At 31.7% G+C, this 26,571-nt stretch overlaps 1 protein-coding gene and 1 long non-coding RNA gene across 3 annotated transcripts in view; one reads left to right on the forward strand and one right to left on the reverse strand.

Moving 5' to 3' along the window:
• The window catches only part of LOC148627721 (uncharacterized), a 31,488-nt gene extending 18,207 nt beyond the window's left edge, over window positions 1-13,281 (reverse strand). The window contains exon 1 of the long non-coding RNA XR_015921380.1: window positions 13,014-13,281. This is a non-coding gene — a long non-coding RNA (uncharacterized LOC148627721). The remainder of the gene's footprint in view (window positions 1-13,013) is intronic.
• The window catches only part of LOC148627723 (uncharacterized), a 36,566-nt gene extending 10,733 nt beyond the window's left edge, over window positions 1-25,833 (forward strand). For both annotated transcript variants that reach the window (XM_088577409.1, XM_088577419.1), the window contains exon 2: window positions 24,744-25,833. In XM_088577409.1, coding sequence (XP_088433535.1) covers window positions 24,754-25,833 — 1,080 coding nt within the window. In that variant the 5' untranslated portion in view covers window positions 24,744-24,753. The remainder of the gene's footprint in view (window positions 1-24,743) is intronic.
• Window positions 25,834-26,571: the final 738 nt, after the last annotated feature.

Here is a 26,571-nt window from a genome sequence, read left to right on the forward strand (position 1 = left end):
CCAATGCCAGGATGTGCCGAGCATTTTCAACGGTTTCAACAGGATTCGTACATCAAAGTTTTTGTCTAGTCAGTGCACATTTATTGTTCCAGTACTGCAAACAAAAATTTGTTTTAAGCAAGAAAAACAACGTTTATTATTCGAAGCCGGCTATATTCTGGCAACTTCAAGAAAATGTAACGTTTATGATGTCACAATAGAAATCGACAGTCTAAAATATACGGTCAATGAATTTTAACTGCTCAAAAAGAATCTTTGCAGTATAAATTTTAATATTCTAATCACTGAAGGTGGGTTAACCAACTCACGGTTAAACAGAAATCCGACAACAGAGACGATTCATGTATACAATGTAGACAACAGAATAAAATAAAATTACATATAAACGCTGAGGATAAGATAGCACAATTAAAAGAAGAACTTACAACATGAACTACCAATAATACTAGGAGTGACATCGGATCTTTTCGCCAAAATTTCGCTGAAGTGGACTTTTAATGTTAGCACTCTATCGGCCCGTCTGTCTGTCTATTACCAATATAAACTCACCCTGGGAGTGACATCAGGTGCCTCGGAAGGAGAATGATGAATTTTGTATTTGAAATAAGATCGATCTAACTCCTTAATGATTTCTCGAAAGGTACAATAACATTGGTTTAAATATTCTAATGTTAACAGATTTGATCTTATGACATGAACCTTATAAATTTTAAACTTATCCAAAATCTAAGAAGACAATTTCTTATTAATATAAACTGTGTGTTCATTGCTTGAAGGTAGATTATGTAATAAGATTACTTTATATTGGCATTAATTATTGATATCTAATAACCGTAAAATCAGACATTGCTAAGTTAAACTCTAATATTAAACACTTCATGCAAATGATATTTCGAAACGTGCACAACTCTACTTATGACAAAACAATGCCATAAAAACGTACACGCAAATGCATATTTCTTAGAATGAAGTACATTTCAGATACATATCCATAAATGCATAGCATTTTCTTGAAAGGGGTCAGATAAAACAAGGTATTGTTGCTGCCACATATAAAGATACATTGTTAAGTTGCAGTCTTTGTGAGAATCATGCAAAGTCTGTAATATGTGATACACCCCAAAAAAGGCTACACATTGTTATGTTTGTTATTCAGTAGCTTTTTAAGTCTATATGATGAAATGTATAGTTATTCATTCAAATCTGTCTGCTCTCAGGAGATAATCCACTTAAAAATCCAACAGTTTCTATTGCATTTTAGTGTCATTTACAGAGTTATTTCCCTTAATTTGAATTCTATGGTACATCCTATATAATTTTTATTTCCAATGAACGAGGGTTATATGAAAAGCTACATGTTACTTTCTGCTTATTGTGACAGTTTAAACAAAATATCAAAAATAGAAATATGTAGGCTTCCGAACCATGAATCACATTTTGCATGATTCTTACATGTAGCTTGAGTGCTACTTAACCTGTAAACATGTCCAGTGGGTAAATCTTTTGAACAACAGTACATCGATCTTTAAATTTTACTTGTAGCTATTTTACCGTACTAAAACCCTCATTAGTGCTAGAACGACAAAGTAATTGTCACCACCATGCTAGACAAAGTAATTGTCACCACCATGACATTTTCACTAAAAAGATGTTTAACAATTGATTTCTTCAAAAGTGTATTTAATCACTAGTAATCTGGCATTATTCCTACTTGTGTACAGATATACCTTGTTATAAGCATAAGATCTGAATTCAATTTTAACATATGATAAAAAACAAGCCCCTTACTGTTGTGAAACTCTCAATTTGCCAGCAAGTCCGAGGCTAATACAAACTTAGATTTCGTTAAAACATTATAAAGTTGAGTTATAAAATGTTTAGCTGTAGTTATGAGGATTCTATCCAAACAGATATGCCCACCCAATAAAATGACGCATGCAACGTACTCGATAATAGTTACAATCGAGCTTTTAAGGAATATAATATGACCATCTGAAATCTTGATAAAAGCATCGTGTTGTGCTTCAGCAATAAACAATTAATAACGGCCCCCTAAATTTCACTTTTATTCAAGTAAATGTCTGTAGAACAGGAAAATGTTTGTTTCCGGTCCATTTTTGGCCCATAATATCACAAAGATTAAAAACAACCCTTAGTCTCCCATTCATGGTTTGGAAAGTGTAGTTCATCTAAAAAAGATCTATACATTTATACTGTATGGTCATCAAATGTCTACCGACAACATCGACAACAGCGTTATGAAAACATCATACGCAAACTTTTTTTACAATGGTATAAAAAAATGATGAAAATCATTTTAGATAGATAGACCTTTTGAATAATACAAGTAGTAATGAATTGAAACAACTAAACTACCTGATTTCACAGAGATGGTAAGGTTAGTCATACCATGCATTATCATTGGCATGGAAATTTAAAAAATAACAGATTTGGAATAGATTGCCATTATCAAAACAACTCACACCAAACCCATCAAACCTAGTATAAATACAAAGCATACAATACGGTTTGTTTGCATATAAATATTTGTAGTACTTACAATTAACACTTACAAATCCAGCTAAAATGTCAAACACAAAAATCCAAATATCAATTTCACGTCTGTATATCAATTATGGTCAAAGGTTTATAACAAATTATTCGCCGGTCTCGCTGAATAGTTTAACACAATTGAAATATACAGATGATGAACTCGTCCCACACGTTATCCACTTTTCTCCCAACAAATTAAAGTATTACATTTCGGTAATTCAGTTTATTTACTAGAAACCTCCTGTTGCACTGAAAACGTAGTGTGAATAATTCGTTATCGTGAATTAAAGAACTAAATACATTCTCTTTGAAATGTACACGGTGCAGGTGCTGGTTGGATGTGCTAATGTACACGGGAATCTTTTTCAGAGAGGCATTCATTAGCACAGTACTTTCGTCTATAAAATTGATTAAAACAGATTTTTGATTAAAGACAGTAAATAAAAATATATTATTTCTTTTTTTGTGTCCGTAAATGGAAGTTTTTTAAGTTCCAACTACAAATTCAAACATGCACATTTATGGCATTACATCCATTCTAATTAATGTACTGGATGAAGCTATTAAATTTACATGGAGCTCAAGTTGTTTACTAATTCCATACCAACATTCGAATAATTGGTAAATTGAAATATGAAGAGGAAACAACTTAAGCGTAACTATTGAATTTACCTGGCTGAATGAAAGAGTGATCAAGGAAACCTAGATTCGAGGAGAAATCAAAAGAATATCATCCGAGGATATAGACTAGACAGGGAAAACTAACACACACCAAAGAGAACATGAAATACCCAAAATAACACGTACAAAAAAACAAAAGTAGTATCTTTAAAAAGATAATCGACGCATATTCTCGCTTTGTTGATACCCAAATGTGATTAAGATTTTATTGGTGAACTGTGTGGTCACTGTACTATATTTGGTATTTCAATTATTTTATTGGTCCAACAATTAAACTGTTCATTGTCTGAATACAGCTGAGATATTGCTGCTCGGACGTTAAACCCCAACAATCAATCAATCCACCAATTACTCAATTTACAAACGTTACACGTACAAAGAAACAAAACAAATGAGCATTTTAGACTCCAACAAAAAGATTTTAAACAAGTATATTGCGCCTTTGTAAAGGGATCATATTATTTATACCTCGGGTAATGCTACATGTCTTCCTACTCCACCATATGTCATTTTCAGACACTACATCTTAACGTTGTATTGGCAGGTGTGTCTGTCTGTTTTCATGTCTGTTTGTAGGTTGGTACTGCCATAGTTTTTCAATAATTATTTGAGAAAAGATCAAACTCATCTATAAACTGTACAGTTGTCTACTACTATTAAAAACAGATCATTTTTATTTTTAGAGTTACGGTGATTTTAACATTTGTCACCCCTCTTTTTGTGACTTCAGGGTCCGGTTGCATGAAACATCTCAAATCTCAAATTTCGACCACTCAGATTACTTGAAATTGAAGATTTGAGGAAAAACACAGGACTTGAGAAAATTCTCAACAAAAGATTCAGCCCGGGATAATAATATGAGAGGGGATCAAACTATTATATCATAAATTTGTACACAATAGTTAAGTACTACGAAATCCTGTTAATAAATGTTTTTCAAAACAATCATATTTTCAATTCTCAGTTTTTTGCCATCCACATTTTTATGGTTTCAAGACGAAAAATTGAGAAAGTATTGACGGACTTTTTCAAACTTATGAACTTTTATGTGCATCTAACTATTTTAAAAACGTGGTGGAGTATCAAATGTCTCATTAAGATGCCCTATTTTCCTCTTCAGGCCGCCCAGGACAGTTGGTATTTAGTGTGTATGAAGCGCAATGAATCATCAACAAAATGTTTCGGCTAAAATAGGAAAATAAAAATGCGTTGCTGTAGGTTCTGATTCTCCTTTTCAAATACCAATTTATAAATTGCTGAGAACATTGTCTTTAAATACTCTGTAAAAGGAAATGAAAATACCTTAGCTGTATCGTTAAGATAAATTTTTGATTTTTTTTAATAAATCAAAGTTCCCTGTAGCTTAGAGTATTATTGAATCAATCGATAATGCATAGAATGCTTCTCCCAGTTAATAATTTTCCATAGAAAAAAAAACATAACTGAACTTGAAATATGTTGAATAAGGAATTTGCAAGCTATGAATTTCACAAAGAGATGAAGTTACAAGCTTTGAATGTTATTAAGACCCGCAGAACAATATTAATTTTCAAATTCACTTTAGCAATTAAACAAACCATTTACAGGACACGCTATATGTTTGCGTTGTTGAAATTTAAGAAACTGGCTTTTACATGAAGTTATGTTGCGATAAATGGGTTTGTTTAATGATATACGTACTTCAATATGATATTCAAATTTTTTATTATTATAATATAGATTATACTACTTGAATTAAGATTTGTTGACAGTAACACTTCCTACTATACCGAAATAAAAAGAAAGCAGAACAGGTTTTTTTAATATTTGAAAAAAAAATAAACCTAAATATAATTGCAACAATTCATTGAATCTTTTACCGGAAAGTGTGTATACAAATGTTGCCATAATATTTTGTCTCACAATTGGGTCAGCCCTTTTATAAGGTGTTTGTTTGATATGAATTTGTTTTGTATATATTTTTAACTTTTTCTCACTTTTGAATACAGTAACCTGCTATTTATTTTATTTTAACCGGATATTGATCGCCTTACAATCACGTGTTTCTAAGAAAGTTCAATACTTGGGTAAGTAGTTAATCGTAATTTTGTCCTTGATTTACGTACTAGCATACTTGTCTAAGAAAACAACTCCGTAACTGTAGAATCAGTATTCAAATTGATTTAAGATGAAACTAATTTTTTTAGAGTCGAGGTTTTAAATTATAAATTATATGCACGCTTTAAAACAAGAAGCGAAATTACAGGTTTAGAATAGATAGTTCAAAAACAGACCAGTAATCTAATCTCATCCTTCTTCAGCAAATGTTACTCACGTATTCTCCAACAGTCATTTATTCATCATTCTGAGATTACGAGGAGAAAGATAAACAAAGCTACTACAGTGTCGACGGTATTGAAAGGTGCAGCTATATCTTAGGTGCAAAATATTAAATCCTTAATTAATATCAAATAGAAAATGTAAGAAGCTGAGAATAAACTCGCAATAATTGTCTTCAAACAGATTTTGATAAAAGAAAGAAATTTATGCATAATCTCCAACTGTGACGTACATATCTTTTAAAAGTTAACTATTCGCTGGAAAATGTGTGGTCCAAGGATAATGTATATAAAGAAAACAGAAACAGTTATTTATTTTCTTACATAAACTGTCGTCAAGCCAATGTGCTCATTTTGAATGTAATACTTAGTTATCATGATTTGCAGATCGGTGGCGACGGTAATAACATCTAACTCTTGATTTTAGGCATATTTTATAACTTTATATTCCGTAGATAAAATCTTGCAGCTTTACTGTTACAATGTCCCAAAATACAATGAACTAAATTGGTTTACTAATTGAATACTAGTAATCGATTTCAGAGTGACTTGAATAAAACAAAAAAACTACATAGCCTCGCAATGAAAGATTCTTATGGTGTTAAAAATCCTTCATGTTAGGTTTCTTTTTAGTACTAATGTTTTCTTTTGTTTGTTTTTAATTGTTTGTTCGTTTGTTTGATTTGTTTTAGTTTTAGTTTTTGTTTTGTTTTTTTTTTTGTGTTTATTTTTTTGTTTTTTGGGGGTTTTTTGTTTTTGTTTTGTTTTTTGTTTGTTTGTTTGTTTTTTTGTTTGTTTGTTTGTTTTTTTTTTTTTTTTTTTTTTTTGTCTTAGCTTTATATTCTCTACTCTCATCTGTAGATAAAAATCAAATTATGATTAAAATAACAATTATATATTTAACTTCAAAGTTGAAGCATAAACATACACTATTTTGTGGAACCATGAATATAGCGTTATGCATACTACAAAGACTTTTGTGTGTCGTAATATCCATAACAAAAATCTTTCTTATTAATCGAACAAAATGAAACTGATATTGGGCACGTTTTACCTTCATCTTTGTGAGTTCTTTAATGAAACACTTTCAAAACAGGTTTGAAAAATATCTATCGGGAACTGAATTCCATATTATCTTTCCTGGGCATGAGCTAATCAACATGAATAGATAAACCTGCCTTTCTCCTGATAATGAAACAGCATGTATATCACTCAACATGGATTGCTCAGTGTGATAACATACTATATATGAGTATAATATCTCCTCGGTTCATAAAGAGGAGATTGTTCAATCTTCTTGTCAGTACACTGGGTTTTCTAAATGATAATGAATGCAATGATATGTTACTTTATAAGATCATGTGGTTTTATTTTAAATTAGTATGTTCTCATTATTCTTTGTTGTACCACGTTTATGTATACTTATTTGTTTCCTTATATCAAATTTCGTTTTTATTTTTCAAGTGTCACTTTAAATTTCAAGAGCCTAGTTAGGGGATAAGTGTGTTAGGATGACCGGTATGACATTACTTAATACTTTTGTAGAAGCTTACCGCCTTCAAGTATCTGTCTCTGTGTGAATCAGGCAGAGGGTAAAACATGGTTATAAAAACACCATTTTGAAAGTGTAATTTAAATATTTGCACTATCATGATCAAGGAGAAGCGTCATGGTTTCCCCATATCATTTCGGTAAATTGAGTTATAATTTCATTGAAATGCAGTGAAAATGAAAGTTTCAAGGATAAATGAGCCCGTCAAAAATCTCATTCCATTGAAAAATTTCTGAACAAATTCAGGGATACAGAGTTCGTATAAACGGGCTTTTTGAATAGAGAAATCTCCCTTGGCTGAAATTTAATTGTCAGATCGCGGGGTTTTGGCACGAATGTTTCTGACTTTTCCCATTTTACCTGATTCTTACAAATGCTTACACATAACACTAAACTCGTTTGTAGGACATTAATAACAATCAATTAAACCACTCCCACTTTATCTTAAGTTCACGATTATTTTACTTTCCACCATTTAATAAAAATTTACACTGAAATTTTAACTTTAAAGCAACAAATAGTTTGAAGATAAAACTTACTCCTTCAATTAGTTCGTATGATAAAAACAGTTGCACAGTAAAATTATGAAATGCATGTCTGGGGTGTAAAATTAAGACAATGAATCATGCTAAGATTCCTTCTCTAATGTTTAATAGAGAGTTTAAACGAAACAATGTATAGCACTGCTTGTTTTATTATCTGCTGAGAGGTAAACTTTGTACGACCTTCCTCCAATGAGATTAACTCCGTGTTCCAGGTAGAGAGGATAAGATATACAAAGTTAACATATGGGGCTTCATAATACTGTTTGATATGAGAAGAAACCGGATTGTTCAGCTGCTTTGAAATAAAATCTAGTATTTAATGTAAGTGCCTTCAAAGAAGAAATTGATCTGGATTTGTTGATAAACTCAACATTGCACGTGGGTTCACTTTCGCTTATTATTCCAATTGAAGGTTAAAACTATTGGAATTACATTCTTCGCGATATTGGAAGTAAACATTTCTTGGTGTTACTGCAGGTTGACAAAAGATATTCAGTTAAACTAAATGAACATCTTTGCTTAAAAATAACCCTTCTTAATTTGAAATACTGATTTGATTTATTTTAGTGGCGGATCTAGAGTTTTAGTTAAGGGGCCCCAAAACAAATTCTTGTCAGGATCACCGGCGAGGATCACGAAGTGCACGAAGTGAGTGCTTTTCATGATTTTAACGCACAAAATTTTTCACCAATTTTTTTTTGGCCTCCCAACTCCCCCTGGATCCGCCACTGTATTTCATTTGTTTCTATTACATATACTTGAAAGGAACACACAAAAACACGAAACACTGAATAAACGATTACATTTAATCAAATTTGACACCCAATGTATATCATTCGTAAATACTAATTAAATGAACTGGACACTTTGTGGTATCTTATTCTTAATTGGTTCATTGGTTTATAAAAATAAAGGGTCTCGATAATTTCCAGGATAAGATGATAGATGATGGGCCAAATGCAAATGTTAAAGTGTCATATCTAGGAGTAATCAATGGAACGAATGCGAAACTTATCTTAAACCCGAAAGACATCATTAGAAAATATACTACTTTTTTACGTACAAATTTGCTGAATTAATATTGCGTGATATGAAATTATGTATGTTTAATAGTTTGAATGCCAATCACACATATCAATATGGGAAACGTCATACAATCATATGAAAATACACGATTCAACAATGTAAGAACATCACGGGCTGGTCTCGTCAAAAGATCATCAATATGCCATATATCATCAGCGCTTCAGATTTTTTTTCTTGTTAGTTATATTCGTTTGTGCTAGTTGAAACACTTGCAGCAATTAACAAATCATATTACCTCTCGAATTGATGTTTTGCTGACATGTTACAGTTGATTAGAAACACATGCAACACTTCAAACTTGAAAAGTACGATTAAACTGTTATCAAAGTACATTGTTCTCCTAGCTTTCTAAAACTCACTAAGAAAGTTTCTTTTAGAATGTAGCTTTTTGATGAAAGAAGCTAAACAAGACGGTTGTTTAAGAGAATTTATAGAAAATACTACTTGGCCCTTCATGTCCCCTTACTTCTACACATTTCAAATCAGGACCTACCAAAGTTTACTCTAACCTTTTTGACAGTTTGTGGATCAAGTTATTTTGCGTACATCATGATTATTCCTTACCTGTTTTTGATCATTTAAGTCTTAGTCTAGCTAACCAAGTCACAACTACAAAAACCAATTCATTTTAAGTATGGTGATTTGTTATACAATTGTATAGAGATCTAAACAATTCAACTCCAGTTTAGGGTCGGGCACCGACGGCAAGGACGGCACCATGCAATTATATAACGGCATTTTTTTTCCAGTCGAATAAAAACGAATAAAAAAGAATGCAACTAACTGGCTATATTAAACTGCATTGAGGAAGGCTTCAATTCCTTGAACATGTTTATTGACAAGTTTATATTTAAAAAAAGACCGGCAAATGAAGACCGGCAAATGCATATGATGGAATCCTCTAAGTACATGTAGCACCACACTTTCAGTTACTTGATCTATTGTATGATAGATGGTATTTGTTTTAGTACCATAGATTGAGATTGAAGATTCAACTAATTTAACCCACCCTACAGAATCATATTATAACAATCACAAGTAATGCATTGAGAGTAGTATTTTCCAGTTCAAAACCATATCCCAAATTAGATTGAGAGGTTATTTAGGAGAAACAAGATTAAAAACATATTTGTATATATGTGAGTTACTGTATTGTCACGTCATGGTTTCTAAGTCATTTTTATTGACGTTTTAGTGTCGTTTTTAAATTATTTTATTTTGTTCAAGGCATAATGAAACTTTCATAAGTTATTTCTGTATTTGTAATGACTGAAAGACACGAATATATGCGAAAAGAACAAAGGCCAACTTCCCCAATATTTTTGTTCATAGAAATGTCATCTAGATTTTTTCTCTTAATAATCGCGGGGTTTGTTAGTTATTTTGTACTTTACCTTTTTCGGCAGTTTAACAGAACAGAAACGATGAGAATGTTTTTAATGATTTCATATACTTTTTTTCACCCTACACCGTGGAAATGGATAGAGATCCTTTCGTTTTTATCGACTGTAATTTGTTCTAGTTTTTATATTTTTATAAATACAAGGAAATAAAATATATATTTGAACCGGCAACTAAAGCCAAATTATCTATTCTAGTTTCCCTATTTCTAACATGTAAAGAATGCACTATGAGATATGTACTCTTCCTGTGTATTAATCGTGACATTCAAACATTCAAAACGTCCTGGATATCAACTGGTATACAATTACGGAAAATACTACCTGCAATTACTCCTCGTGTAAACGAATTCATATACATTAGTCAATAAACATTCTATGAACCTTTAATGAGAAGGCTAGACAATTGTCCGGGTCCAAGACATTTTCATATTTTCATTTTTTTTATATAAATCCTTTCTTTTGTGTGATCTTTATAAGAACTCAGACGATCAGTGTAAAATAATCATTTACACCCACATTTGAAAATAAACCAAGCATCGTAAAACTGTGTTAATCTACTCTGACTTATGCGGTACCTTTTGCAATAATGTCAACAATCGAATCAAATAAAATCTTGGAACAACAATGTCACTATGGTCTCGATGATAGGGCAATAACGTGGGTTAAATGAAAACTAAATCAAATAATGTTTTGTATACCATAGACTGATAGTGTCTAAAAGCATCAATCTAACAGACTAATTAAAACCCTCATCCTGTTGTATGTGGTATTTTTGGTCGCTTAAGTGATTTTCCAAATGGACCTCCTAGCATCAGGGATTAAAATCAGGTTATGCAACATTTCAAGATTGTGGTAGTATTGAACTTTTTCAGAAAATAGGCAAATAAAGAATAGAATGAATAAAGATTTATACGGGCTTTTGTAAGCTCTAACATGTATTTTGACATTCCTAGAACATTTATAAATACTAAACTATTACCGTGACAAAGTAGCTTATGTGTTTATAGCTAAAATAGTGTAGCAATTAAGAACTCTTTCTATGTTTCTTTTGTAAATTCATTAACATCTTTAATTAAAAAGTAAATTTTCTGAGATTGATATGTTTAAAAGTAAAAATTTACATCGGTTTGATTTTTTTTTTTATTATTTCAGTTTCATATTGTTTCTTGTAAATAGTTGATTCAAAGTGTTATTAAATGCCTGACTCTAATGAAGAATTATAGTTTGGTTTAATGATCTCAGAAACTTGTATTTGCATCAATTGAAGGTTCGTAAAGCGTGAGTAACTGATATGAATCTGAAATAAAAATTCAAGGTAATATATACCTGTAGGGTTATATGTCTTGCTAAAGCTTTTAGGGAGCAGTTTATTACACAACTCTAGCACTAGTGTTGTTCTTTCTGGAAATTTGAAAGTGAATCGGTATAAGTGGCAATCGCTTTTAAGAGGACACACGTGATCAATGTTATTAATATACATTTTTCCTGTACATGTATATAAGTACGTGTCCTTGTCAATTCATAACTAAAGCATGGTTCTAAATTAAGTTAACGATAAACATGGCACATGATTTTATGTCTTAGGTATCTTTGCAATATAAAGATTCATTCAGTGAAGAAAACACTGAGGTTCCATTCCTTGTATTGCACAGGGTAGAACTACTCGGTGTTTGATTCGGCTTCAATATGATATGTGATTCAATCTGCACCATGGAAACTGAATTATTCAACGGGTCATAGTTTTCCTTTCCTCGTTTATCTACCCCGGACTTGACTTTTTATTAGCAACTCGGCGGTTGTTTCTAGAAAAGCAGAGAACGCTTACCGTACCGATGCACCTGGTCCATGCTCCCAGTTTTTAGTGGAGTCTAGTTTGCTCATTTCCTTTTGTTGCTTTGTATGTATTATTTTAGTTACTTTATGTTCTTTGTTGTGCGTATCTGTTTTCCATGTCTGGTCTTTGTCCCTGGATTACGTTCTTTTGATTGCCGCTGTGGCCTTGGTTCCCTTGATTACCCTTTCAGTGTTTTAGTACTTTATTTATACAGTTTATTTTTGGATTAAGGCTTCATAATACGTTTGGTTCCAATGCTGCTGATGAGAGGTTTCCCCTTGAGTCATGTTTGCAGCATAGTAAAATTTGCAATGTTTATTGTTACTCCTATATTCTGTTGAATTTAAATTTTGGGAAAAAGTCATCCAATTTGGCAGAACGAAACAGATTAAATAAAAAGTAATACTGACGTCAAGACGACATAAAATCAATTGATTTTTCTTCCTTTATTTCTTCCTTTTACATTGATATGCATAGAACAATAAGAGTCCGGACTTATTTCGGATAGGCTCCAATCTGACTAAATGAATCATTTTTTTTATAAACTGAAAGACATTGTTTAGTATAAAAACTGAATTCAGTCTACAGTTAGACATAGCATCAAAATCTATGGTTTGACAATTAGCTTTTGACAATAAAGAAGACACTGCCGACCCAATATCACAAATTAAAAGCGTCCTCGGTAGACAAAATAAAACTTGTGGTCGCAGTAAATGTCGTCGACATCTTAGTTATATACATAAAAAAAAACAAACGTAAACAGTCAAGTAAATATAGTGACATTGACACTACTTAAAATACAACATCCAGATGAGTAATACTGATTAGGCTAGAAGTCAGATTATATGTTTAAAATACTTTATGTGTACTTGATACAGCAATGTCATTCAGTGGTATAATGGTTATATATATTTATAAATTAAAAGTTAATAGATTTTTTTTTAAATATGGGCGTCCTCTTTATACATTTCCAAAATTTAAATTAGTTATTAAAGTTGTTTCTTGCAGTTAAGCTAAGCAAAATTATAACGTTTGTCTTACCTTACTAACTCAACAATTTTTCAATGCTATGGCTCAATACACTTAGAACAATTAGCTGATTATCCTGTAGAGAAATACTGTCCGTTTTCAGATTGTAAACATTAAACTTCTGTCTGTCAGTTACAGATATAGAGCTTGTGCTGTTCTATGTGATAAACCGGGAAACGTAACTGTTTGTAATTAATCATTGACTCGAGTTAGATTCAAGTGTTTTTGAAACGTCTGATACATTTATTTCACTGATTTTCAACTTGAAACCTGATGTATATTTACGTTTGGAATTGCCCTTTAAGAGATTGTGCAGATGATGATGAATTTATAGAAAATTGACGCAATTAGATTGCTAATAGTTACTTTAATTACCATCAAGAACCGCCGCTATTACAGTGAAACTTGTCTAAACAAAACCCCTGTAAAACTTGTCTTAACCAAACCCCAATGTGTCCGGTTTAGATAGATGATCGGTATATAAAGGTCCAATATACATTTAAAATATCCTATAAAGGATTTTTTTTTAAAGTGTCTTGTTTAGGCAGATTTTGATCTATTCAAAGTTTGGTTTAGATATAAACTGAATCAACAAAAAAACAGTAGAATAATATGTGTTTTGATTTTGTCAAATATTATGTTACGACGTTTGAAATGGTACAGATATAATTTTATATAAGATAATTCATTTTTTAAGAAGGAGGATAATACCGGATATGTTTCCATCTTTCAAATATCCTTTGAAGACACAATTCACATATTTATAGATTTATCATCTTTTAATTGAATGTGGGAAGTAAGGTTATTTTTAGATTTTTAATATCAAGAGTAGTCATAAATGATTACGGTTTAAAACTTTGACATGCTCAAAATACAAAGTATATATGAACTTTTTCGAGCAGCAAAGATCTCTAAAGTTGATCAAAAATTACACACAAAAACACTTTGATATTTCACGAGTAAACATAAACTAGAAATAAATTGTTATAATTATATACATCATGTATGAACTGCAAAATGGCAGCAGCTTAATTCATATTCCATGTGATATGTGTGTCATCTTGATGACTCGATAGCAAGTCAGCGATGGTGCATACGGTGCATTTATTTGGCTGGAGATTTCAAATGACAATAGCGGATACTATAATTGCATTTTATCGACATTTTTCTTATACGCACACGTACTGTTCATTTCAATATATGTATGTTATCAGTTATATTTGCTTCTTAATGTTTTTTTATCATTTGTTTTTATAAATTTGTCTATGTCCCAGGTTGGTAACTACTACACATCAACACACCTGGTCAGTATCCCAATTAGTATAGCAGTCCGAATATAAAAATATGGTTTATTATTCTATTTATGTTTTAAGTTTTTCCGGGTACAAGGGTTGAGAAAATGTGGTATAAATGAATAGTTTTCGTTCTTGATTACAAGTTCTCTGTTAAAGTTTTCTTTACCAAGTTTCATTTTTCAAATGATTTAATGATGAAGACTATTTTTTTGTATTATTAAACACATCTCTTTTTCAAAATGACAAATACATTTTTATGTTTTACCGCGTAAGTATAAGTAACCAGTCATACCAACTGGGAATCGACCTATATTAACTTTAAGTTGTTCTATAACATCTTATCTTATTCTATCAGAGAGGGGAGGTTACTGGTACATATAATTGCTCTCTTTAACTCAAGTTTTTACTTACAACACACTTTATCTTTATTTCTATGACACGCGAAGTCATTGTCTAGATTTGTTAAGAATTATCTAAAATTGGGTGCTTAAGACAATATTATAAAGAGAAATGACCAATGTATATTTTGGTACATCAGGTTATATTTTATATAAAGCAGAAAAGATCAATGAGGTTTGGGAGGAAAATCAATCGTGCAAATACCAAATACAAATTGACATTTTGAACCATTTATATTGCTTTAATATCATATTTAAAAAAGTTATTGCCATCCAAGTATGTCTCTCCCCAAGACATGTCTACCATATAAATTCGAGACTAGGACCAAAGAGAGAATTTATCCCTCTGGAACTGTTTACGTTTCAAAAAATTAATTGTTATAGAAATAGATTTTACCTCAAAATAAAACTAAGCAATTTTCAAATCAATTTATCATGAAACAAAAATCTGATACAGCGTCCTACTAATGTACATTAAACTCTATTTTCAAACAGAAATCGAGTATATCCCAGAAGCATGTTTGTCTGTCGAATTCCATTTGTGGCCGCATAATGTATTTATGCATTAAATGCATTTCATTTCTCTACATTGAATGTAATGGTTCCTTTGATGTTCGTGGCTTATGTTTCTCAATTTCTGAAACAGTAAAGGATTCAGTCTTACTTTTTCTTTGAAAAAAACTATTATACAAAAACGTTTTCCATTTAAATTTATTTATTTATTTATTTATTTAGTATTAGTATGGTATTTTTAAAACATTTCATGAACAAATTACCTCAGATATATGATTTTGATTTTTTCTGAAAGATGTCTCTTCCTATCGTTAATCAACTACAACCATTGTATACATACTACTATCATTCCAAATTTTAACATTACATGCAAAGTCTTTGACAACAAGGAACATTTCTTTAAGAGTTGACGTTTTACATCGAATGTCTGATAAATGTTCAGATTTTAACCAACTTGACTCTTCCAATAAACTTAATTATATTTTAAATCCAGATATGGATGTATTGCCCATTATTGTTGATTTTATACACCAACTTTTGAGTTGCGAAAAAAAGGTCCATAATGGTACATTCAAGGTATACATATTTGTAATCGCCTTTATTTTTTTTTAATTTGTTTTATTTTTTTTTTATTTTGATTGAAAGAATTGTGGTAGAAACTTCATTTAAGAAGCTTTTATTCCGCGCAGTATATACCATTATTACATGATATATAAACAACCTTGGGTTCCAGTCTATTTCAAAATTACGTCTAAAACCAAATTTAAAACTATCAGTAAAATGAAACGACTGAGGCAAAGCGGAGCTAGTGGTAAATAAACATTTAACAAATGCCATTAAAACAGGGAGAGCATAGACTATGCACGCTGGCTAAAAATTTGTACTTTTCCTTGTCTAACTGCTTGTGTCAACCGACATTTAGAGGGAGAAAAATCATTAGATTTAACCACTCTACCCCATGTCAAACTTTGCATTATTCATAAATTGTTCAAGACTTTGAGAGTCTTGTATACAATGTCATTAAATAACATAATCCGCGGAATCATTTACAGACTGTTCGCTCTAAATGACTGATAACCATCATGCTTATTGTGTCAGGTCCATCATGCAGCAATTCAAATCTATCAAACCGTATTGTTGTCTCAGCAATCATCATCCGTCAGTCTATCAATTATTAATCTTTTATTAGTTTATTATGTAATCATTGGGCTTGTGTTGACGTCCAATACTGAGAGTTAATACAGGAACAATATTGACAAATTACAATTTCCTAAAATACTTCTCCCTTGAATGGAAACTGGGTTGTTCAATTACAGAAACAATAAAACAGTGCTCTACAATTGCATCATGTATCATACGCTAATTGAAATTGATTTTCTTAATAGTGGTCAGTCTTTCATTCTTATACTTCGTTACACTACCAGACGTGAAAGGACTATCGAATTTTATTAGTTTAGATCTATTCAAGTACTATGTCCGTCAATAGTTCTTGTTTTCGGTGGGATAGTTGATATCTTATGGATCAAATGAGTATAACTGTAAAGATGGCATCGCTCACTGAAGACATTCATTAAGTTTTTCTCACATTGAACAGCGGTGGAACTCGTCTTTTATGAGACAAAAGTGACGTTAAATGAAACAACCGGAGCAAAAGTGGAAAGATGTAACCATGGAGATTTATCTGTATTGATTCTGATCAGAGGCATTCAAACATCCTGAACTAGAACTATAAGAAGAGAATATCCCCATTTACACTTCGGTTCTGAAAATCCTTGAGTTGAGTTATCTCCCCTGAAAATTATTCATTCACCGTTATACCTAAATCAAAATTAAAGGAGTAGCAATTGCAGGGACGCTGCGTACGTTGTTGGTGTCACATTCGATTAAACCGGGGCTGGTTACGAAAACCGAAAGATTGCTATTAGAATGTGGAGTTACCAAAGGCAATATGGTTATTAAAATGTTCGAAAATGGTTGTTGTTTTAGGATTACATTCATAAATCTTTGGAAGATGCCGTTAATTGTGGGGGGGGGGATGCTTGCTTCCCATTCACCAATATATCTAAGGTATTTCTTGGCGTATTTAGATAAAAACAAACTTTTTGGGGAAGAGCAGTTTGTGCTGCAGACGATATCATGTTTTTCATGGTGTAATGATAATATCAAAGCGTATTACAATATCACAAACATCTCCCCTTTGATGTGGACATTGTAAAAATGGAAAGAAATCAATTTAAAGACAAAATGTTCGACATTTTTTTGAAGTTATGCGAACAACTTTTTTTAATCGGGACTTTTATTAACAATATTGACAATTTATTCCATAACCGCAATGAAAAAATATATAAAATGTTCAGTCAGTCTTTTCGTTAAAAGCATTTCTGTCCGTATTTCAATTATGTCACAAATCTTCATTTTTTCGACGTTGGATATTGGCTACTTTCTTGCTTACGGTTGTAAAATATAATAACGAATAGTATTTTTACAAAGTATATTCACGCTTAAAGGACTGTATAAATATTCAGAATATCATGTTTATTCTAAAAAATAATGAGTTTTATTGTCTAATAGTAGATAAATACGCGCGTATGTTGTGATGTCACGATCTATAATAACTTGAAGTTCTTCTGTAACATGTTATCTTATTCTACCAGAGAGGGGAGGTTACTGGTACATATAATTGCTCTCTTTAACTCAAGTTTTTACTTACAACACACTTTATCTTTATTTCTATGACACGCGAAGTCATTGTCTAGATTTGTTAAGAATTATCTAAAATTGGGTGCTTAAGACAACATTATAAAGAGAAATGACCAATGTATATTTTGGTACATCAGGTTATATTTTATATAAAGCAGAAAAGATCGACGAGGTTTGGGAGGAAAATCAATCGTGCAAATACCAAATACAAATTGACATTTTGAACCATCTATATTGGTTTAATATCATATTTAAAAAAAAGTTATTGCCACCCAAGTATGTCTCTCCCCAAGACATGTCTACCATATAAATTCGAGACTAGGACCAAAGAGAAAATTTATCTCTCAGGAACTGTTTACGTTTCAAAAAAATAATACCACATTTATACCACATTTTCTCAACCCTTTTACCCTGAAAAACGTAAAACATAATAGAATAATAAACCATATTTTTATATTCAGACTACTATACTAATTGGGAGAGTGACCAGGTGTGTTGATGTGTAGTAGTTACCAACCTGGAACGTAGACAAATTTATATAAACAAATGATAAAAAAACAGCAAATGTAACTGATAACGTACATATATTGAAATGAACAGTACGTGTGCGTTTATAAGAAAAAAAATGTCGATAAAATGCAATTATAGTATTGTATAGTTCTTGTCTGACTAATTAAAGTTATTATTAGCAGTCTAATTGTATCAATTTTCTATTAATTCATCATCATCTGCACAATCTCTTAAAGGGCAATTCAAAACGTAAATATATATCTTTCTTAAAAGCTTTTGTCGTTAGCTTTGAGTGAACTAATAACCGTGAAATTTTGATTTTTACATGTATATATGCTGCAGGTAGTATATTCTAAAAATAATGATACTTGGTTAACTATGTATCTTAGTACAGCATTTTGTCTGTGTCTAACCAAAATGTCACAACATCTAAAATTTGTACATTTTACTTATTCGTAATACGCGTACACCATGCGAAATTCGAACGAATTGTTCAAAAGGGCAAATGGTGTTGAGTCGATTTCTTCATATACTTAAAAATGTATTCATCCTCCTCTATGGTTTTATCATGTCATTTATATATAAAAAACCGTGTCTAACAAAAGATAGCCCCTCCCCCCTTCCGCGCACTCCTGTCTGGTCATATGCAATGATGCCCTGGTGAAATCGGGATCAGCGTGTATGCATCAAAGTATTTGAAATGTGTAGACATGCCCTTGCACATTCGCTAGTGAAATATTGTAAAATCAACGTATTTCATAATCGACCTAATTACCTCTTGACAATTATTTTAGCTATAAGATATAATAAGATGTACAAATATTGCACAAATATCTTTTTGATTTTTTTTTTCAAATCAGACCAAAAACCAAAAAAAAACATGATTTATTCTGGTGTGGCCTTTTTTACCTCTTACAACTCGAAAACCGTAAGAGATATCCGAAATCTGATTGAAAAATACGGGCAGGATTATAATGTGGAATTCAATGAAGATTCTAATGAAATAAAAAATTTCGAAAAAAAGTAATGAAAATGTTTTGAGACGTTGCCCTACTTTGCCCCCTATAACTTGAATCGGTCCAAAACACATAAAATCTGCTGTACATTTGTTGACCCGAATTAAATAAAGCACACATTCAAAATAGAATAATTAAAATCGAAAAAAAAACAATCTACATGGGTTTTAATAAAACATGTATTTTGACCCTTTTTGGCCTATATTTTCTAAAGCAGCAAGGACAAACAAGTCCAAATTAAATACGAATCTTCTTAGTTGATGGTAAAATAATATCAACATTTCAAAACAATTCGTCAACCACAACTAAAATTATCGCACGGAAACGAAGTGTCGCAAGACCAGGACGAAGACGACGCGGACGACGACGTCGCCGCCAACCAGGACGACTGCGCCATAGCATTATACGACCGCAAGTTTTATTCATCGTATAATAAAAACGGGAGATTTCGCTCTCAAGTTTTCTCAAAGAGGGAGCTTTGCCAAGGTTTTGTTTTCTCGAAATGTTTAGCAATATTATATGTTTAGCAACAGACCTTAGATTTCCGAAACGAGAACATGCATGTATTCGGAAATATCAACATACATCTACATTAGAGATATAAAACCAAATAGGAAAGAAATAAATTCACTTTATACACTTCCACAATTTGATTTCCCGGGGGGGGGGTGGTTACTGACTTTTTTGCTTGTAGGTTTGTTGGCTTTCTGTTTTAGTGAGGGTGTTTTACTTTGTTTAGCGCATCACGAAATTTGTTTTCATAATTCCTAACATTTGTCTCATCGAATTTAATTGCTTGATGCCAAACTATCTACCATTTCAGGATGTAATCTGGTCATTTCAACTGACCAAAACGTACGAAAAATTAATGTCGAATCGGATAATTAAATAATAAAAAATGTCGTGTGTGTTATTTTATGTAAAAAAATTAAATAAGCACACTTCTTTTTACATATAGAACGATGTACGTCGCAATACAAAAAAGACGTCAAATTTGCCGATTTCGACGTTACCAAATATGACACCAACACCGTACGCTACGTCATGATGTACAAATTCACTTGTTTCATGTGCAACCATTTATTGAAATGAATCAAGACCTATTGTTGTTGAAACAGATTTTAAAAGCAACATGGTCTTCATAAAAGGAATAATTATATTTAAAACACGACGTTGTTTTTTGCAGTACCGTGATATTCATTGCTGCCACTTTATGTATGTAATTAATGTGGATATTGTATCGTATTTTTTAGTGAAAGTAATATTCAATGCCTAGTAATATCTATCCATCAGATTATTTACCGCGGAAGGATTTTACAGGAGAAAAGTACAAAATGTTGCAGTAATTAATAAAAGTTTCTACCAATCTAGTTTGAAAAGCATTACTGCATTTCTTTATGGAAAGAGGTGCAAATAGGAAATACTTTTTTGTGAATGAATAATACGTTTTGTATAAAAGTCTTTATTTTCAATGCTAGCAAGGATAATGAAATAAAAATACTAAATTGATGTAATGCATCATGTCACTATCTTGTATTGTTTACTGTCATTACATATTAACCAGTAATATCATTTCAAAGTCGTTTCGTATAACCTAAAATCAAATTATATATAGCTACCTTTAACATTAAGCCTCATTCCATTATATTTCATAATACACTATAAGAGAACCCCTATTGATGTATTATCCGCATTCAAACCAGGAAGTAAATTAATTAATGTCCGTTGCTGTCAACAACAAAACTGATACACATTTGATAAATCTGCAGCCTGGATGGCGCATTACAATTTGTTCAGCCTTTGATTGTATTCGTTTCTAGATATATTATACTTACACGTTAAAAAAAGTGTCGTTTGTTGCCTCAGGAATAATTGTATTGCTTCCTGTTAGCATCAAGAATCCAGATAACTATTATAAATTAGGCTTACTTTTCTGTCCTAAAAGGATGGGTTTATATCTCTCATTATTTTACACCATAGGCAACACGTTTTTCCCTTGACATTTCAAGCAAAAATCGCTTATTCTATAGAGGTCAAATAGCCATCTTATATTGTGTAAGCGTCTGCTTTTTTTTTTATTGTATGTCGATTCCTTGACATTGGCTTTAAATACTGCTTACCATTTGTTCCGAGGGTATTCCAATTTTTCTTTACACAAAGTTAATATTGTCTGGTGGTGTTGTAGTGGGGCGACATTTTTCATTAATATTGAGAAATATAATTGTTACAAAGCAGTAAATATTTGAAACCCGCTCCAAGAACAAAACAAAATATGTAATTTAAAAAAAAAAAAAAAAAAGGTCAAACAAAACCCGATACCAGCTAACTTCATGATATAACTTGACAATTAACGAGAGTATGGCTTCATAGATACAAATACTCTAAAAAAGAAATTATGAAAAGGAAGTTTGATTTAAATGCAGTTATCGAAGAGCAACTTAAATCCTTTACAGCTATAAAAGCATGGTATAGCAATATATTGCGTGCTACTCAATGAAAATGGAAATTCATAAAAATAGCATGGAAACATAATGTTCCAGACTTAAAATGATCATTCCTTAAGAATTATTTCTTCGTAGTATTCCTTTTCGCCACTTCAAAGCCATTTTCAAAAATATAGTCTGTAGATTGCCATACCTTATATCAAACTTACATGTCAAAGGTATATAAACATCATCTAAACATGGGTACTTACTATTGAATTGTGCGCTTGTTAATTGTATGCGTCTTAAGGGCATGCAAATATGACTTTCATGATACCTCGTGTCTAACCGTAAAAGCAACATTTGATAAATGGTATTAGTAAATCGATATCTAAATAGAATTGTCTATTTAGTAAGTCTGTTAATCTTCATATGCCATTAGTGAACTCAATGTAATTCAAGCTCCGAAATGTCGTTCTTTACGCTGCAAAATAGTTTTATAAATGTAAAAAACGGACTTACCGACATCCAAAAAGCCAAATTAGATAAATACCAAATCATAACTGGAGGGCTGTTCAGACGATTTTTTATTACAGTACCTTAAAATAATCGAGCTTGGAACCTAAAATGATATCATTCTGATTGTATGACTGGCCGGTATTGCTGTTGTTTGTGTGGTTTTATGTGAAAAATTAATACCGTGTTTAGAACGACATTATTTTCAATATAGACATGCACATAATGAACTTGCTTGATTGAATCTTATTTCCGGTCTTTTGTCAATATTGGTTTGAAACAATAATCGGCTTTTACAAGAATTTTCTCAATTAATTCCCATGTGTTTTTTTTTTTACATGAAATATTTGACCATTATAATCATTTAATAACATTCAATCAAGTAGATATTTTTTATAACTATTTAAAGCAAAAAAGTTATGCTCTATTAAATATTCATATTAAGATGTTGGATACAAGGTTCCATGGGAGTGAGCGGGATACACAGATACAAAACATGAAATCGATATAATAAGGGGTTTTGTCAGTTTAAGTATTGTCGAGAGAATATTATATAATAGACATTTGAACTGGTTAATTTTTTTAACATGGTTCCTACAGTATGAGATGTAAGAGACAACAGAAAAAAAATTATTTTGTATTCTGTTCTGTACTGTTTTGTTTTTGTTATTGTTGTTACTTCGATTTGATTTTCTTCTATTATTTTTTTTTCGCTATTTCTGTTTATTTTGTTAATTGTTGTTTGTAGATTTTTTTTGGGAGGGGGGGAGCGTTGTTGTTTTGTTTGCTTGTTTGTTTTGTTTTTGTTTTGTTTTGTTTTGGGTTTTTTTTCTGTGAGTGTAACATTTCTGCTTGAAATAAATATACGCTGTTGTACATCCATGCATTTTAATATTTCGCAGTTTTTTTAGCACATTCATAAATGAGGCATCCTGTTAGGGGCAAGTTAAGGCAAACTCACAAAAGAAGCTTATAGTATTTCGTTTTTAATGTTTCATATGATAAAACGGAAAGGGTCACTCAAGAAGATAAGCTTTGTTTGTGTAGCTGTACAAATCACATACACTACTTGATTTTTTTAGTCAGGTATATGACGTAAAAGGTCCGGGTATCAAACTTACCCCATTTTGAGGCATAATATCGCTCATTTTAATTCAACGGATCAAGGCAGACTATTGTACGTAAGGTAGCTTCTGGGTAAGTCAACAATACTGCAACTTGTTTTAATATGAAAAGCATGTAGCCGAAAGTGAAAATACTTAAAAACTAGATAAAATCAAAACACCAGACTATTTGAATTTAACAACAGACATATATTTATATTATTTTCTCGCTTCTTTTCTTTAGAACAATTCTGTTAATAAATAGTATGTCAATCGGGGACACGATATATCTAGTAACTATTTTTATAATGGATTCTATTAATGTTTGCATTTTTTTCTCAAATTAGTGTTGTTGTTTGTTTTAATCAGATGGAAGCCTTTATTCAGTATTTCTATTTCCTAACTACTATCCATGCTACACCAAAATCAAAATAAAAAAGTTATATAAAAGTGTGATGGCCACTGTCTCATACGGTTACTCCTATGATAATACTTTTTTCGTGCACTGGAGTATTATAATTGTTACGTTTGCTTGGCTGTATCTCATCCCCCCTTTTTAAGAATAACATGGCACGTATGTGCTAAGAGAGCCGTTAGACACTTCGCAAGAATATATTGAATTAATATATAATTCCGTCAGATTCATTTCTTATTCTGTATCACTGAAACTTAGTCTGTGGTCGGCCTAAATGTTAAATGTCTTGGAAAGACTTATTTATGATTAACTCGGATTTCCGTTTAAAAAAGGGGGATTAACGCGATTAATCTGGTTCAGTTTACGAAGTACATATATGATCCGGTAGAAATTTTGAGTTATTTAACTGACTTATCAAATATTTTAAGGGTTTTATAGATACTAAACAATGTACAGAAATTGTTTAAAAAAAAAAACACTCATTACAACTTTTGGTGTTGAATTAGTTACATGTTTATGTACATGTATAAAGAATAAATTCGTCTAAATTTTAAATCAAAGGTAACCATGGTTATAGAACAAAATATAATGATGTAATGTCGAAGAGGGAAGACATATTCACGTATATCCACCAAATAAAATTAGACGAGTAACTCGTATCCATTAAAAAGGGAATTCGGTTTGGTGTTTGGTATTACAGTATATATTTGCACGTGTTATATGCTAGTAACTCCATTCGTGAAAAATCTTTTATCCGTCAATTTTGTATTTTCTTCACAAGTCACGATTCAGACCCGTGGAGGTTCATTGTTTAAGATACTTTCCTCACCAAGCATAATTATTTTAATTTCAGAATATTTGGAATGTTCCCTGATAAGTTATCCACTATAGTTGATATGTCTAGACAATCGACGAGAAATATGTATTCTATATTAGCATACATTATTTTGCTTGTTTTGTTATGGACACTTTTCTCGAAAGACACAACAGAGGAGGAATTTCAATTCAGTTGCGAGAGTTGCAATCCAGACAGGACTTTTCGGACGACTTCTGAGTTATTTAACTTAACACCCATTGAAAAAATACGTCGAGATTGTGGAGAATTGTGTAATACGAATAGACCGGGTACGCATGGAATTTGGTTTGATCATGTTACAGCAAAGATAAAATGTGACGCCATCTTTAAAAATCCATTCATTGATCGAGAGCACGGCATGGAAAATGCACCGAAAGAGATACCAAAAGTTCTCTGGAACGAATTTACAATGCATAATCGTCTCGATGTGTTCGATTACTACTTCGATGAACATTCTTTGGGAAAGAGAAAACATATTTCAATTCCTGTTTGGACACATGACGAATTAAACGAAAAAATTGCGAAAGCAAAAGCCGGAAAATTAAGCGGAAATTACGGGATTGAAAACACAAATGCTCTGAGAGATGGATTGAAACATGCCCCTGGGGTGAAGGGTGGGAGAGTTTTAGTGATAGGATCTGTAAGTCCCTGGGCAGAAGCTTGTGTAATGGAAGCAGGAGCAAAGGAAATTGTTACTTTAGAATATGGAAAATTAGTTTCAGAAGTACCGAATATCAAAACAATGGTACCGTATGATTTTCGTATGGCATACCTGAACAATACATTAGGTGAATTTGATGCTGTAGTAACATTCAGCTCTGTAGAACATTCGGGTTTAGGTCGCTATGGTGATGCACTGAATCCATGGGGAGACATCATTGCTATTGCTAGGGCATGGTGTGTGACGAAAGAAGGTGGTTCTCTTACTATAGGGGTGGAATACAACAGTAATATGGACTACATCAGATTTAATGCTGACCGTTGCTATGGTAAAATTAGATACCCGTATTTAACAACGAACTGGAAGCAGTACTACAGAGGATTTGAAGGGCCAGGGATTCAGAGAGTACATGTGTTTATAAAATAAACGTATTGCTACAATATTTTGCTCATTTTTTAAATTATTACATTCAAGTAGTAAATTCCATTTTGAAGGTATCCTTCATTTTTGCCGGCATTTTGACACTCCAAATCAGTACAACAAAAAACTTATTAAAATTAAATATACCTCAGCCTTATGGATATCATTGTTTAAATTCTTTGGTTATCTAAATTAATAACATGTATTTTTCATTTTTTCAAGATCAGGAAATGTACCAAAAGTTAAAATAAAAGAACACGTAATGATTTCCTGTTAGCTAAACTAAGTTCTATGTACCATTCTGTATTCGAGTCTTCAAATTTCTATTCAGGAACGGCACATATGTTCCAGTTACGTGAAAAATATAATGTACTCATATTGTACTGAAAAGGATGTCTTTGTGGTAACATTTATACACTTTATCTACAAATAAAGGGTTATCGTCCTTGTTAACTCTAGAAAACAAGAGTGTTCGGAATGTATCTAAGCCCGCGTGAATTTGTCTCCGCGTAATTTCGTATCCATACTGTCATCCATTTAACTGACTATTCCTGATGTTTTAGACTACACTTGAATGTCATTACTTCGGAGGGAAGATATAACATAGCAGGTGTTTCGCAAAAGAAAAATTAACTTCTGAAATGAATATTGGGAAAAAGATTGATAGAATGTCTTTAACCCGCCTACACAGTTCTATTGTTTTATCTTAATTAAGCATTGTTCTGAAACAGCCAGTTTGGCTTT

This window comes from Perna viridis, chromosome 1 (genome assembly GCF_037379345.1).
Source record: "Perna viridis isolate PV_CMFRI_1.1 ecotype Kerala chromosome 1, ASM3737934v1, whole genome shotgun sequence".
NCBI lineage: Eukaryota > Metazoa > Mollusca > Bivalvia > Mytilida > Mytilidae > Perna > Perna viridis.